This window comes from Convolutriloba macropyga, chromosome 11, assembly GCF_964194025.1.
Source record: "Convolutriloba macropyga chromosome 11, txConMacr16.3, whole genome shotgun sequence".
NCBI classification, from domain to species: Eukaryota; Metazoa; Xenacoelomorpha; order Acoela; family Convolutidae; genus Convolutriloba; species Convolutriloba macropyga.
The window spans coordinates 35,017,788-35,032,163 of record NC_134478.1 but is presented as its reverse complement, the minus strand read 5'-3'; the positions used below and the strand labels follow the sequence as shown (position 1 = coordinate 35,032,163).

The following is a 14,376-nucleotide window of genomic DNA, read 5'->3' as shown; positions in this document are numbered from 1 at the left end:
CTACGCTCAGCTTACAGCTTCGCAGTTGATTTTACAACAGTTGGTATTATTATTTTCTTGCCAGATATGCATGCATTCAAATCACCCGTCAATGACCCCAGGGGCCAAACGTACATCTTCAGTTCAACAGTTCGTTCAACCGCATTTTCAAAGCAAGAAAGCACTTCCTTGTTTCATTACTGCTGAAGAATCGTGTCCTGATTTCTTCAAATAGGGTAGCTCTCGCATTCATAACGCTGTTTAATGCTAAAACCTAAACTTTAATTAAATTCAGCGACTTAAATACTTAAATTCGGAACTTGTCCACAGATCTACACCATAAAATCATACGTTCCAACATTTTCGCCATCATTGGTTTAAAAAGATTAGCATATAAAAGGAAAAAAATTAAAAATTTTGCCGCTTTTACAAAACTTTTGCTACAATAAGGATTGAGGTAAGAAAAAATTGCACGTTTAGGCATCTATTGCCAACCATTGTTACTTCAGAAGTTCAGACGGCTACTCTTTTGATTAAAAAAAAATTAGTTTGAAGGTTTATTGACTGAATTCACTTCAGTTATAATGCATAGAATTGTCAGTCTCTTTTCTAGAAACCATGCCAACTGTTTATCCAATTTTGAACAGGCCACAAAGGTCAACCCTGCCATTTTTTTTACCGATATTGACAAAATGTACATTTAAATTTTTAGATCAGTAACAGGTTTACTTTCGGATTTTCCGCTCAGATAATCGTAAAATTCTTCCGCTCATTTATATCTGATTTAGTCAAAATAACCATTGAGCAAAATATAAACTGACCTTTGCCAACTGCTGTGGAAAAGAATTAAAACATTTAAGTTGACTAGTGAGCTGGCTGCAGAAATAGGTTGGCTCCTGATATATTGGCGACAACCTCCAACCCAAAGGCATCGCCATCTAAGGCAACAAAAATAAATTTCGGGACCCTTTCACATAAAACCTTTAAATTATAATAATTTAAACTATGAGTTGCTTCATGCCTTGCTTGGTTTCTTAAGAGATGACAAGGAAGCAACCGCAAAGAACCAACTAACGTCGGATAAATTGTTCTCAAACGACTGGCGAGGTCATGCTTTTGGTACTCGCTAGCTTAAGCTTAGGGAGCCTGCCTTCACTGGGTGAGGAGTAGACTGGGGGTGGGGTGGAAAACTTTCAGAACCACCCTTCACACCATTTTGTCTCCTCAAAAGATTCGGTGAAACGCATACCTAGACACTATAAAATCTCTTATAGGCCCTAATTTTGCACCGAATAAAAAGCACTCTAATAGAGCTGAACTTGAACTCTAGGATCATGGATATCTCTTACAAGACGTAATTGCGCACACTTCGTTCATATTTTTTTTATAAACGCCATAACACTTAATCAAACTTTATAGCAAACTGTAATCTACAGCGTGGTATAAATTGAGCAATTTACCGAGCAAACTTCTTGGAAGAGATGAGACGCCTTCAGGCAAGCTTCCAGAAAAAACTTATGGGAAGCCCAGCTACTTCAATTTTTTCGTTTATTTTGCAAATCAATTCACGAGTGACGTTCATAACAAAAGAATTGATGCAACTACCTAACTTTGGGCTGGTCTCACTACGAATATTTTATTCAAAGCGAAAAAGAACGAGGTAGAATTTTGTTTTTTGCATGTTACTCTGTAAAATCAACAAACCACCGTTATCTGATACCTACAGCAGCAAAATTTTGACAAGTAAGTTTAAAAAGTTCTGTGAATCCTTCGGCATTTCGAGCTGAGCTCCAGTTGACGTGACGTAGGCTTTCCAGAACTATATTCTAACATACACTTAGTCAACTACTCAGACTTGATGCACTCGCGCTTTACATATGATGGATTAATTCACTTCACTCGGTGGTCATAGAAATAATTGGTCGTAGAAAAATAGCAAAAGACAAGCATAAAAAATGCTACTTACTTTGTTTGAGAGCAAATAGAAATACACAAGATCAGCTATGAAATGAACTAATCGGGCAATTAGAAATACACAAGATCAGCTATGAAATGAACTTATTAAATGAACTTACTCTGAGGGCAAAAATCAGTACATTTGTACAGAGTCTGCTTCCTGTCGCTCTTTAAGGACAAAAGAATAGTGTCTATGATTTCAATATCATCGGCTTAAATTATTCAGGTAGTTCAGTTGCTAGTATTTGACTATTCATTTGTGAATGCTTTCATAGATAATGCCTGTAATTCGTTCTACAACTTCATTCAAAAAACTGTTGAAAAAAATAATTTGTTTTACTCTTACGAAAGTTGTTGAACAAGTACTCCGTAAGGAGCTTAAGCTTGTAAATTGGTTTTGAAGGCACTGACTTAATTCAAGCTGATTCTTACAACAGTATCATCTGCATAGTAAAAAAAAATTGTTGCAGAATAGTTAATATTATCATATGAATATAAAGTTGCATGAGAATTGACCTTAATTGTACGCCTCCCTAATCTAAACATAGCCGGCAGATTGCAGGAATAGCTGCGACAGAATAGACTTGCGTGCCGTATAAAAGAGACAGAAACAGATACAGATATAAGTTGAAAAAGTTACCAACGCCGCTCAAAAAATTATTTAAAAAATCAGCGATAATTTAATAACACCTGCTAAAATTCATTGCGCCGAAGCCTTTTCATTAGGGACATTTATTACACATATGAGTTCATTTGACCCTAAACGAATCCAAAATAAACAAACTTTAAAGTGCAAAAGTCATTTTATTGAGTGAGGTAAGTCACTTATGATCAAAATCTAATCATGCAAAAAACGTCTGCTAAAGAGAGTGAGGAATGACGTCACGCGCGCAAAAGCCATCAGTGAGATGAAGAAATCATTCAGAAAATTTGACTTTTTCAGCTTTGCTCTGTGAACAAATGTAAAACGAAAAAGGGCGTCAGACGACGAAACAAAAGACATGGCAGGACAAGTCCTGACGCACAATGCACAGAATTTTCATTGACTAAACAAAAAACTAGACATCGAATGGACTATGAGTGAATTGGGAAAACCATTTCTTCTAAAAAATCAGATTAAAAAAATTTAAAAAAAAACAGAAAATCAATGTCAAAATGCCGCATGTGAACAAAAAATCACTACAGAAAAATAAAAAAAATTGCTTCAAACAAAAAACTAGGCCTAGAATAAACTATGAATGGATTGGGAAAACCATTTAGAAAAAAATCCTATCCAAAAAATCCACAAAACCGTTAAAAAGATCAAAGTAAAATTGCCGCATGTGAACAAAAAACCACTACCGAGAAACCGAATTTTTGTTCAAACATCGTTTTCTCACTAAAATTAGAGCGAAAACAATTCACGTCGCAAAACCACTCGCTTTTTCGCTCCATTTCCTGTTTCGGCGTGACCAAAATCACCACTCCAATTTGACTTCAAAAATCATGAAAATGTGTGAACAGATCTTAAAAAAAAACATAGCAGGATAAGTCCTGACGTACAATTCAAAGAATTTTCATTGACTAAACAGAAAAACTAGACCTAGAATGGACTATGAGTGAATTGAGAAACCCATTTTAAAAAAAACAGATAAAAAAATAAGAAAAAAAAACAAAAAATCAATGTCAAAATGCCGCATGTGAACAAAAAAAACCACTAGCGAAAAATGAAAATCTAATTCAAACAAAAAACTAGGCCTAGAATAAACTATGAATGGATTGGGAAAACCATTTAGAAAAAAATCCTATCCAAAAAATCCACAAAACCGTTAAAAAGATCAAAGTAAAATTGCCGCATGTGAACAAAAAACCACTACCGAGAAACCGAATTTTTGTTCAAACACCGTTTTCTCACTAAAATTAGAGCGAAAACAATTCACGTCGCAAAACCACTCGCTTTTTCGCTCCATTTCCTGTTTCGGCGTGACCAAAATCACCACTCCAATTTGACTTCAAAAATCATGAAAATGTGTGAACAGATCTTAAAAAAAAACATAGCAGGATAAGTCCTGACGTACAATTCAAAGAATTTTCATTGACTAAACAGAAAAACTAGACCTAGAATGGACTATGAGTGAATTGAGAAACCCATTTAAAAAAAAACAGATAAAAAAATAAGAAAAAAAAACAAAAAATCAATGTCAAAATGCCGCATGTGAACAAAAAAAACCACTAGCGAAAAATGAAAATCTAATTCAAACAAAAAACAAGGTCCAGAATGAGCTGTGAATGGATTGGGAAAACCATCTAGAAAACAATCCAATCCAAAAAATCAAGAAAAAACAGTAAAAATTAGAGTGAAATTGCCGCATGTGAACAAAAAACCACTACCGAGAAACCAAATTTTTGTTGTTCAAACACCGTTTTCTCACTCTATTTTAAAATTAGAGCGAAAAAAAATTAACGCCGAAAAACCACTCGCTTTTTCGCTCCATTTTCTGTTTCGGCGTGACCAAAATCACTACTAAACAAATGATGCCATTAGGTAACCTTGAATGTGTCGGGATATCTGTGAGAAGAGAGTATGATGAGGCACTTGGGACAGTAGACGACATCTTCACCAGAGGCTGTGCTCACTGTACTGAACGCATCTGCCCTAGGAGAGAGGAGGGCCTCCCTCGGCAACAAAGTCTCGTCCGCCAACTGTAGCAGCTACAGAAAACAAAGATTATCAACTCCAATGCTTCCAACCAGTGGCCAATTTACACGATGAATAACTTCAGCAAATTTTTTGCTTCAAAATTGTTCTCTTCAGTAACAGGAGATAACGTTGAAACTCTGTCAGCTTTTGAGCTTGTACAGAATTCTCGCATGACTGTCAACATTTTGGTCTCGCATTGCTTCGCTTTATCTTTGACAACAAAATCATCCTAATAAAGAATAAGAAAAATTTTCAAATAGTCAAAACAGGCGGTTTAAGTAATTACTTACTGGTTCATACATTGTAAAACAGGCAAAAGTTATATCCATGGCAGTTTGACTAGTGAGCTGGCTGCAGAAGTAGGTTGGCTCCTGATATATTGGCGACGACCTCCAACCCAAAGGCATCGCCATCTAAGGCAACAAAAATAAATTTCGGGACCCTTTCACATAAAACCATTTAAATTTATTATAATGAGTTGCTTCATGCCTTGCTTGGTTTCGCAATCAATAGATGACAAGGAAGCAACTACAAAGAACCGACTAACGTCGGATAAATTGTTCTCAAACGACTGGCGAGATAATGCTTTTGGTACTCGCTAGCTTAAGCTTAGGGAGCCTGCCTTCACTGGGTGAGGAGTGGACAGGGGGTAGGGTGGAAAACTTTCAGAACCACCCTTCACACCATTTTGTCTCCTCAACAGATTCGGTGAAACGCATATCTAGACACTAGTAAAATCTCTTATAGGCCCTAATTTTGCACCGAATAAAAAGCACTATAATAGAGCTGAACTTGAGCTCTAGGATCAGGGATATCTCTTACAAGACGTAATTGCGCACGCTTCGTTCATATTTTTATACACGTCATAACACTTAATCAAACTTTATAGCAAACTGTAATCTACAGCGTGGTATAAATTGAGCAATTTACCGAGCAAACTTCTTGGAAGAGATGAGACGCCTTAAGGCAAGCTTCTTGAAAAAACTTATGGGAAGCCCAGCTACTTCAATTTTTTCGTTTATTTTGCAAATCAATTCACGGGTGACGTTCATAACAGAAGAATTGATGCAACTACCTAACTTTGGGCTGTTCTCAGTACGAATATTTTATTCAAAGCGAAACAGAACGAGGTAGAATTTTGTTTTTTGCATGTTACTCTGTAAAATCAACAAACCACCGTTATCTGATACCTACAGCAGCAAAATTTTGACTACATAATTTTAAAAAAAGTTCTGTGAATCCTTCGGCTTATCGAGCTGAGCTCTAGTTGACGTAGGCTTTCCAGAACTATATTCTAACATACACTTAGACAACTACTCAGACTTGATGCACTCGTGCTTTATATATGATGGATTAATTCGTTTCACTCGGTGGTCATAGAAATAATTGGTCGTAGAAAAATAGCAAAAGACAAGCATAAAAAATGCTACAAACTTTGTTTGAGAGCAATTAGAAATACACAAGATCAGCTATGAAATGAGCTTATCGTAATCATGTACATAATTAATTTTAAACAAAGAGGGCAAAAATCATTACATTTGAAGAGAGTCTGCTTCCTGTCGCTCTTTAAGGACAAAAGAATAGTGTCTATGATTTCAAAATCATCGGCTTAAACATATTCAGGTAGTTCAGTTGCTAGTATTTGACTATGCATTTCTCAATGCTTTCAAAGATAAATGCCTGTAACTTCATTCAACAAACTCTTGAAAAGAAAATCAATTTGTTTCACTCTTACGAAAGTTGTTGAAAAAGTACTCCGTAAGGAGCTTAAGCTTGTAAATTGGTTTTGAAGGCACTGACTTAATTCGAGCTGATTCTTACAACAGTAACATCTGCATAGTAAAAAAATTGTTGCAGAATAGTTAATATTACCTTATGAATATAAAGTTGCACAAGAATTGACATTAATTGTACGCCTCCTTAATCTAAACATAGCCGGCAGATTGCGGGCATAGCTGCGGCAGAATAGACTTGCGTGCCACATAAAAGAGATAGAAACAGATATAAGTTGAAAAAGTTACCAACGCCGCTCCAAAAATTATGAAAAAAATTCAGCGATAATTTAATATCACTTGTTAAAATGCATTGCGCCGAAGCCTTTTCATTAGGGACATTTATTACACATATGAGTTCCTTTGACCTTAAACTAATCCAAAATAGACTTAAATTTTAAAGTGCAAAAGTCATTTTATTGAGTGAGGTAAGTCACTTATGATCAAAATCTAATCATGCAAAAAACGTCTGCTAAAGTGAGAAATGACGTCACGCGCGCAAAAGCCATCAGTGAGATGAAGAAATCATTCAGAAAATTTGACTTTTTCAGCTTTGCTCTGTGAACAAATGTAAAACGAAAAAGGGCGTCAGACGACGAAACAAAAGACATGGCAGGACAAGTCCTGACGCACAATGCACAGAATGTTCATTGAATAAACAAAAAACTAGACATCGAACGGACTATGAGTGAATTGGGAAAACCATTTCTTCTAAAAAATCAGATTAAAAAAATTAAAAAAAACAGAAAATCAATGTCAAAATGCCGCATGTGAACAAAAAATCACTACAGAAAAATGAAAAAAATTGCTTCAAACAAAAAACTAGGCCTAGAATAAACTATGAATGGATTGGGAAAAAATCCTATCCAAAAAATCCACAAAACCGTTAAAAAGATCAAAGTGAAATTGCCGCATGTGAACAAAAAACCACTAGCGAGAAAGCGAATTTCAGTTGAAACACCGTTTTCTCCATTGTTACTTCAGAAGTTCAGACGGCTACTCTTTTGATTAAAAAAAATTTAGGTTGAAGGTTTATTGACTGAATTCCCTTCTGTTATAGTGCATAGAATTTTCAGTCTCTTTTTGGTTATTTTTCCAGAAACCATGCCAACTGTTTATCCAATTTTGAACAGGTCACAAAGGTCAACCCGGTCATTTTTTTTACCGATATTGACAAAATATACATTTAAATTTTTAGATCAGTAACAGGTTTACTTTCGGATTTCCCGCTCAGATAATCGTAAAATTTTGCCTTTTGCGCAAAACGTTTCACCCTCTAGTGAATTCTGATAAAAATTGCTCGTCTTAGTTCAGATAAGTAAATTGAGGCCTCTGCATGATTTGTCTTGAAGCTCATTTGTATCTGATTGAGTCAAAATAACCTTTGAGCAAAATATAAACTGACCTTTGCCAACTGCTGTGGAAAAGAATAACCGTCATTCCAGAACGGCTTATCGTTTATAACAGGAGGACATTGCCACAAAACTTTACCCTGTCCACAATTTTTGGAATTCACTGAAACAAAATACTCGTCGATCACTGAATTGAAGCCGAATGATTCAAACCATGGAATACTCACAGACGGAGCTTTCATCGTAGCCAATAATGACAAAATAATCCACCAGCCTGCTGGAAGCCATTTTTCGTAGATGAACTCGTCACTCAGCCATACTTTGAATTGTTACATGAAAACCTGAATTTAACAAACCTTATAGAAAATAATTTAAGTAGAAAAGAAGTAGTATGACTTCAGGCTATAGAAACCATGGTTATGTTTGGAACCCGAAGTTTGGAATCCAAATTCATATAGCACAGATAGCTAACATACTTTGAAGATCATAGCACAGGTGTATACGTGATCAAACAACATTTATAGCTAGTCCTTGATTACGCTATTTTTTGGACATCAGCACAGGCTGGTGTACGGCCGATTGCGCAAGAAGGACAGCTTGTCGGTGCTTCTGCAAGACCATACACAAGTATTCGAAAACATTTCTACATTTCAGAGATTGGGCGGTCACTGATATTATATCCATCAACTCTTTGGAATCTAAGCTTTTTGGAATCCCACAAGGTCTTTACTATGCTATTTAGCTATGCTATCCCGGACAATAGAGCGTCATGAAAAAAAATGTGCGCTTTTCAATGACTTCTTTGCTTACGTCTTCACATAAACGACAAACAAAAGGTGGTATGGCTTTCCAATGGACAGAATAGTGAGCCCCCACTTTGAAACACGAAAGCGGCGTATATGAAGTTACCGGAAAAACGCAATAGTTAAAACTTAGAGTAATATGCTAGAATCTCAGTTAAACGTTTAGAACAACGTATAGATAATTGTGGAAAAATCTATCCCTGTGCGTGTGTGCCGTCTTAGAGATTTGCTGTTAGTTGCTTTATAGAGCATGTTGCTGACGACCATACGCTTCCCATGAAGTAAAACACGAGCAAAAAAAACTTTATTCAGTTTTCGAAATGAGTTCTTGGTATTTACAAGACCTGCCCCACAAAAAAAACTGTCACGTCGAAGAAAATTCTGGTGAATCTAGACTCCCAGCAGCTATTTGCTCTACGGTCAACTCGAGTTCTTATCAGTGTTAGCTTTTTTGTTAAAGCTTTCGGCTGCTAGCTACTGAATTGATTGCTCAACGTGCCTGCATGCATCATGAATTATGTTCGAGAACTTTTCTCCAATTTTGTTGTGCCGTATGTGGCTATAACTCAACACATTTGAGATCATGGATTCGTATAATTTTTTCCTTACAAGTTCAGACGACAGGGGCGTTTATTGGTACCGAATGCACATCCCGTCATACAGTCCTGATTTTTACATTGTAAATCCGCAGCGATTGAGTGACATCGCGGTACGCTAGTTCGAGTCTCGTGCTTCTGATATCTGTAGTTCTCTGCTGATCTTCGATGTGAGCTTACAAATTCCACATCTGAACGCGCATGAGTTATGTCCTATTTGCATTTAAATAACGAAGCTGCAACAGAACTTCAACTTCGCTTGCGTATGGTAATTTTTAAACATTTTCCTTGTATGCAGTGCCGCTAGCTCTGTGAAAATTTCTGATAGCAGAGTGCTTAATTGTTTACAAGTAAAACTAACAATTGAGGTTGAGATTAATTTTTTATTCCAAACTGTCGTCGGCCTGCTTTCAAATACATATTTGTATACTTTGTGAAAATTAATTATCTCAGGAAATTTTTTGATAAATTAAACAGAAGACTGATTACTCTGTAGTTTTTTGATAAGCCCTCATTCTAGTCTTTGTGAATGGGAGTGAATGTGCTAATTTTCAACTGTTCAGAAAAACGCGTTTATTCACAACCGATCTGAACAGTAGAGACAACGATTTCGAGACCATCTGACGAATTACACCAAATGAAATCACTGCTGATGATTTAAGTTTTAGTAATAATAGGCACCGCGAAAGTTTTTGACAAGTGGACGAAACTTCATTAGTGTTATTTTTTCTTGGCTGTTTGCTTGGTACTATTATGCTGTTTTTTATAAATACTTGCAAAAAATTTTTATTGGATTGTGCACTCTTTTTGTCATTATTTTAGATTTTACGGTCCGGATATAATTTCCACAGTATGGCCCTGACTTTATTGAGGAATTCTTAGATAGTAAATTTGAGCTCCGATCTCTGATAGTAAATTTGAGCTCCAATCTCAGATTTGGTTATCTGTTTTTACTATTATTAGTATTATTATTATTATCATGGGTGAGCTCGTGGGTACCCAGGTTACTGCACTGCACTATATCAAGGAGCTGGCGCAATAGTTTTGCCATAGGCAGGCGAAATTCCATGTACAAGGGTTGTTATGGACCAACGGCTTTCAAAGCTCACGATCCACATGAATTCGATGAGCACAGTTTTACAAGTTTGCATTCAAAGAAATCAAATTGTTGTTGAAGAATGTTTACTATGTGTTATGCCCTGTACAGCTTCAGACCAGAAGCTTTGTTTTTGGGATTCATATTTGATCTCGGAGAGAACACTTCTTCTTCGTCAGATCCAAATGTCTTAAGGTGCTCTGAAAAGTCGCTGTTGTATTGACCATTGACGATGTTGCTGAAAAGAACAACATCCCTAGAGACCTTAAATTAGAGAGGTGGGAGTAGGTTCGTCCGTAAAATCGATATTCTGTAGTCTTCGTTAACACAAAACCACTTAATCATTCGTTTGTTGTATCTCTTTAGTTTATAGCTGTCTGTCATTCTAAGGTCTCAACACTCCGAACCAAAGAATAGCGAAGGACTAGTTTTAGCAGTTCTAAGCTCATAGTTTAAGAGAAATTGAGTTTTTTCACTTCTTTGCATTTGGTACAACCGCAAACAATTCTCCATGTACGTGAGATATTCTCGTGATATTTATTGAAAAAGAACAGAAAGTAAAGATCCAAAAGTTTACTCTTGCAATCTTCTTTGAACAAAATTTCGCTTTTGAAAAAATCGTTAAGTATATTGGCAAGATAACAGGCTCGGTTCCAAAAATAGGATTCCCATTTTTTCAAACGAAGTTGAGGCACTGGAAATTTCGAGTTGTCTGCGTTCTTGTGCTTCCAATATCTGAAAGTGAGACTTATTTATGCCAGTCAATATCAACTTTTCCAGACGCTATATTAGCAAACAATAGGACAGCATGCAACTCTTGATAAAGCGATGATGATAAAATCTTAAGAATCACTAGACTACATTTGTATGATTGCTGTGGTTTCGAACCAAAAATTCATGCCACTGCTTTCTTCTGCACGCTTTCAATTGAAGTTAGATCCGATTTGCTTGGTTTCCATAGTTATGAACCGTAACTGAGAATGGGCACAATGTAGCTTCTGTAGGATTTTTTTCTTGTTGGTTAAGGTTGTGTTCACTAAATTTCGTTTGATGGCATAAAGTGCTTTTTACGATTAACAACGTTATGTTTCTGTAGCATTAGTGTTGAAACAGAGACTCATCAGAGAAAACTTCCATTTTTCCAGTCTGCATTCTTGAATGCTCAATATAGCATCACTTTCCGTGGGGTCGCGTCTTATGAAGGGGGAGTTTTGTCCAGTATGATAATTGCTCTGATCAATATTTCAATTTGAAGAGCTACAATTTAATTATTTTCTCATCAGCTTATTTTATTTGAGCACGAGATTGTGTTGTTTGCTAAACCTACATTTCCAGAGGCGTAATCATGAGCCAGTTCTTTTGTTGAAATTCACATTCTCAGTCAATTTCATGCCTAAAGAAACCAGGCAACTTTTCTAAAGCAATTATCGATTCCACAACTCCATTGAATTGATCTCATGAAAGAAGGTAGATTTTTGGTGGACTAAATACCGTGGTAGTTTCGAAGATGTCATTTCAATTACAACAAGAACATCACGATTTGTCGCCAGTGACACCTAAAAAGCCGGAGACTGGTATTCAGAGCCGCTTCTTATTCCAATTAAGACTCTCATCCTGCATGATGGCCTATTCCTTATTCGTTATCTTTTGGCATTTGGCATGAAAACATCTTTTGCATGGCTCAAATTCTACTCCTTTTCCTCGGAACGTCACTGTCTGTTTTCAATCTTTTCTATTCCCGTTTTGATCAGATTAAAAGATATTTTCACAGAGCTCTATTTTTTGCAATGATGCCTCAAACTATTTCATCCACATGTCTGCCAGTATTAAAATCAGTGATGCACCCATAGCTAGACAATTCGATTGTACATATCAGATCCTGTTACTTTCAAGAGGAACATTTATCACCAATAGTCTTAATAATTGCGGATTTTAAGATCTCTAGACCTAAGTAGGAGCTCTCTTTATTAAAAAAAAGGACTCTAGACCAATTTAATTGTATAAAAATAATTTAGTATTCTTGTATACCATGGGGTAGAGACAGCTCACAGAGTTAATGTTTAATTGATATTTTATTTTGCGTTCGTTTTGAGTTTTTCGCGGAAGCAGCCAAGTCTCCAGGAACACATATCATTGTCCTTGAATTTCTGTTCGAAAAATTTCTAATAGACGTCGGTCATTTGACGCGAGAGCACTCTTTAAGAATGTTTCATTAGTATGTTGAAAACAGATGATGAGATTCCTTTTACCAATTTTTTTCTTCTTTCTGGGAATTTTTTTGATAACACACAAAATGTTTAGTCTTAAGCGATTGCCTTCACAACGAAGAAAATCAGAACAATTTTCGACACTTGTGAATGCTTTCCTTAGAAAACACATAATAGTACATGGTATACATTTTCATCTTCACCAAGTTTGGTTTGGCCTATGTTTACCAAAGGACCAATTCCAAACAATGACCCAGATTTTCCACTTTTGCCATCTTACTATACTTGTTTTCAGTTAATTCTGTATACTATATAAATTGTTGCTATCAAAACAGTTAATTTAAGAATTCTCCACTTTGCTCAATACTATGAAATTTACCATTGGAAGTTGCTGCTGGAACGTCCGGAATATTGCCATCCTTGATTTTTTTCTTTATGTTAGTTTCAATTGAAATTCGAAAAACTTCACGTTTTTAATGAGGCAATGGTCACATTAAACATAGAAGCAACTTTGTTTCAATTTTTTAATTGAAGTATCAGTTAGAAAAAGATCCAGCAGGGATAATACATTGTTTCTGCATTGTGTATTTTTTTTGTAAATGCATTAACTTTGAAAACCATCACTTACCACTTCCAAAAGTTTACTTCTGTGCGATGCTCGTCAGCAAAAATTGTTTTATAGTTATATTCTTTTAAAAAAATAATGACGCAGCCATTTCTAAATAATGACGCAGATGTTCCATTTTTTCGTTTTAATAAGCAAGATCCATTGTACAAACTCGTTGCAATTCATCGACATATACTGTAATCAGCTTTTGTTCACACTTTAGATGCATATTCAACATAAAAACTTGCCCGAGACATTTCAATTTTTGCCAAGCGTATCTGGTGTCAGTTTTGGGATGGACTTATTGATCAGTGTTGATATTGAGCTGTTTTTTGGTTCATATTAAAGACATAACCCTCAAAGCTGAGAAAACTTTTATTGATTATTCAGCAATCAGTCAACAAAAACTTTCATACTTCAGTTCTTCCTTGTCAAATCTGCTTGCGGAATGTATGAGTGGCTTTTTCAGCTTTTTCAGCAGACTTACATAGAAACAAAATACTTTCGGTTGAAAACCAAAACAATTTTTGCCACAATGCTGAATTATTTAGATCAATCTGCCTAATTGTTGTGATAAATTATAAGGTAGAAATATTTGATATGTTTATCATGCGTAATTTCAGTGTCTTTTGAGCTTCTACTTCTGAATGGTCCTCATTGCGGGCGCCAGCTCTTTACGAAACGCCATCGACACTGCTCCCTACGGGTTGAAGACGTTCTTGTGACGATTCTGTTTCGCAGTCCCTGGACCTAGCCTCACGTAATCCCCTTAAAAGACTGCAATATCTTCTGCAAAAAGTTACGTTATCCAAAAAGTTCAACATTGTTATCTTGCACGATATAATTAACAATACCTTAACTAAACATTCTTAAAACAATAATTGCGTTCGTCGTATTGACAATTTTTTGAGTCTTATCGAACAACTCTAGCCGCGACTAGCTGCTATTGTTTACACCGCGAGATGTTCGGCTCCTAAGATATTGAAACAATTAAAGAATTCTCAATTAGTAAAAATTGACCTCAGGAGCCGTTTGCTTTCCACTCAAAAACGGAGAGATATTTTTACTGTTGAAGACATTCGTCTAGTCCATCCACCAGCTTACTTGGAATTGAAATTTCTTTCAACCGTCCTTAAAAGCTCGAAAAATCTTAGTTGCTTAGCCCAGAGGAAGCGTGGTTATCGGAAACGCCCATCCTTCAAAAAAAAGAAAGCACAAGTAGAAAGTCAGTTGACGAAGACTTGAGGTTAGTTCATTGTTTTGTTCTTTTGTGGGTTTTCTGCGTGCGTCCTTGAAACTTAAGTGTTTCGAGGGCAACACGATCTCGA

The 14,376-nt window shown here is 36.0% G+C and overlaps 1 protein-coding gene across 16 annotated transcripts in view; it reads right to left on the bottom strand.

The window, feature by feature from the left end:
- LOC142349375 (myotubularin-related protein 13-like) overlaps positions 1 to 8,082 on the bottom strand; it is a 235,257-nt gene extending 227,175 nt beyond the window's left edge. For all 16 annotated transcript variants that reach the window (XM_075400867.1, XM_075400878.1, XM_075400874.1 and 13 more), the window contains exons 1-4: positions 7,967 to 8,082; positions 7,793 to 7,902; positions 4,906 to 5,028; positions 4,465 to 4,626 (exon numbers count right to left, since the gene is read on the bottom strand). In XM_075400867.1, the coding sequence (XP_075256982.1) occupies positions 4,465 to 4,626; positions 4,906 to 5,028; positions 7,793 to 7,902; positions 7,967 to 8,027 (456 nt within the window). In that variant the 5' untranslated portion in view covers positions 8,028 to 8,082. The remainder of the gene's footprint in view (positions 1 to 4,464; positions 4,627 to 4,905; positions 5,029 to 7,792; positions 7,903 to 7,966) is intronic.
- Positions 8,083 to 14,376: the final 6,294 nt, after the last annotated feature.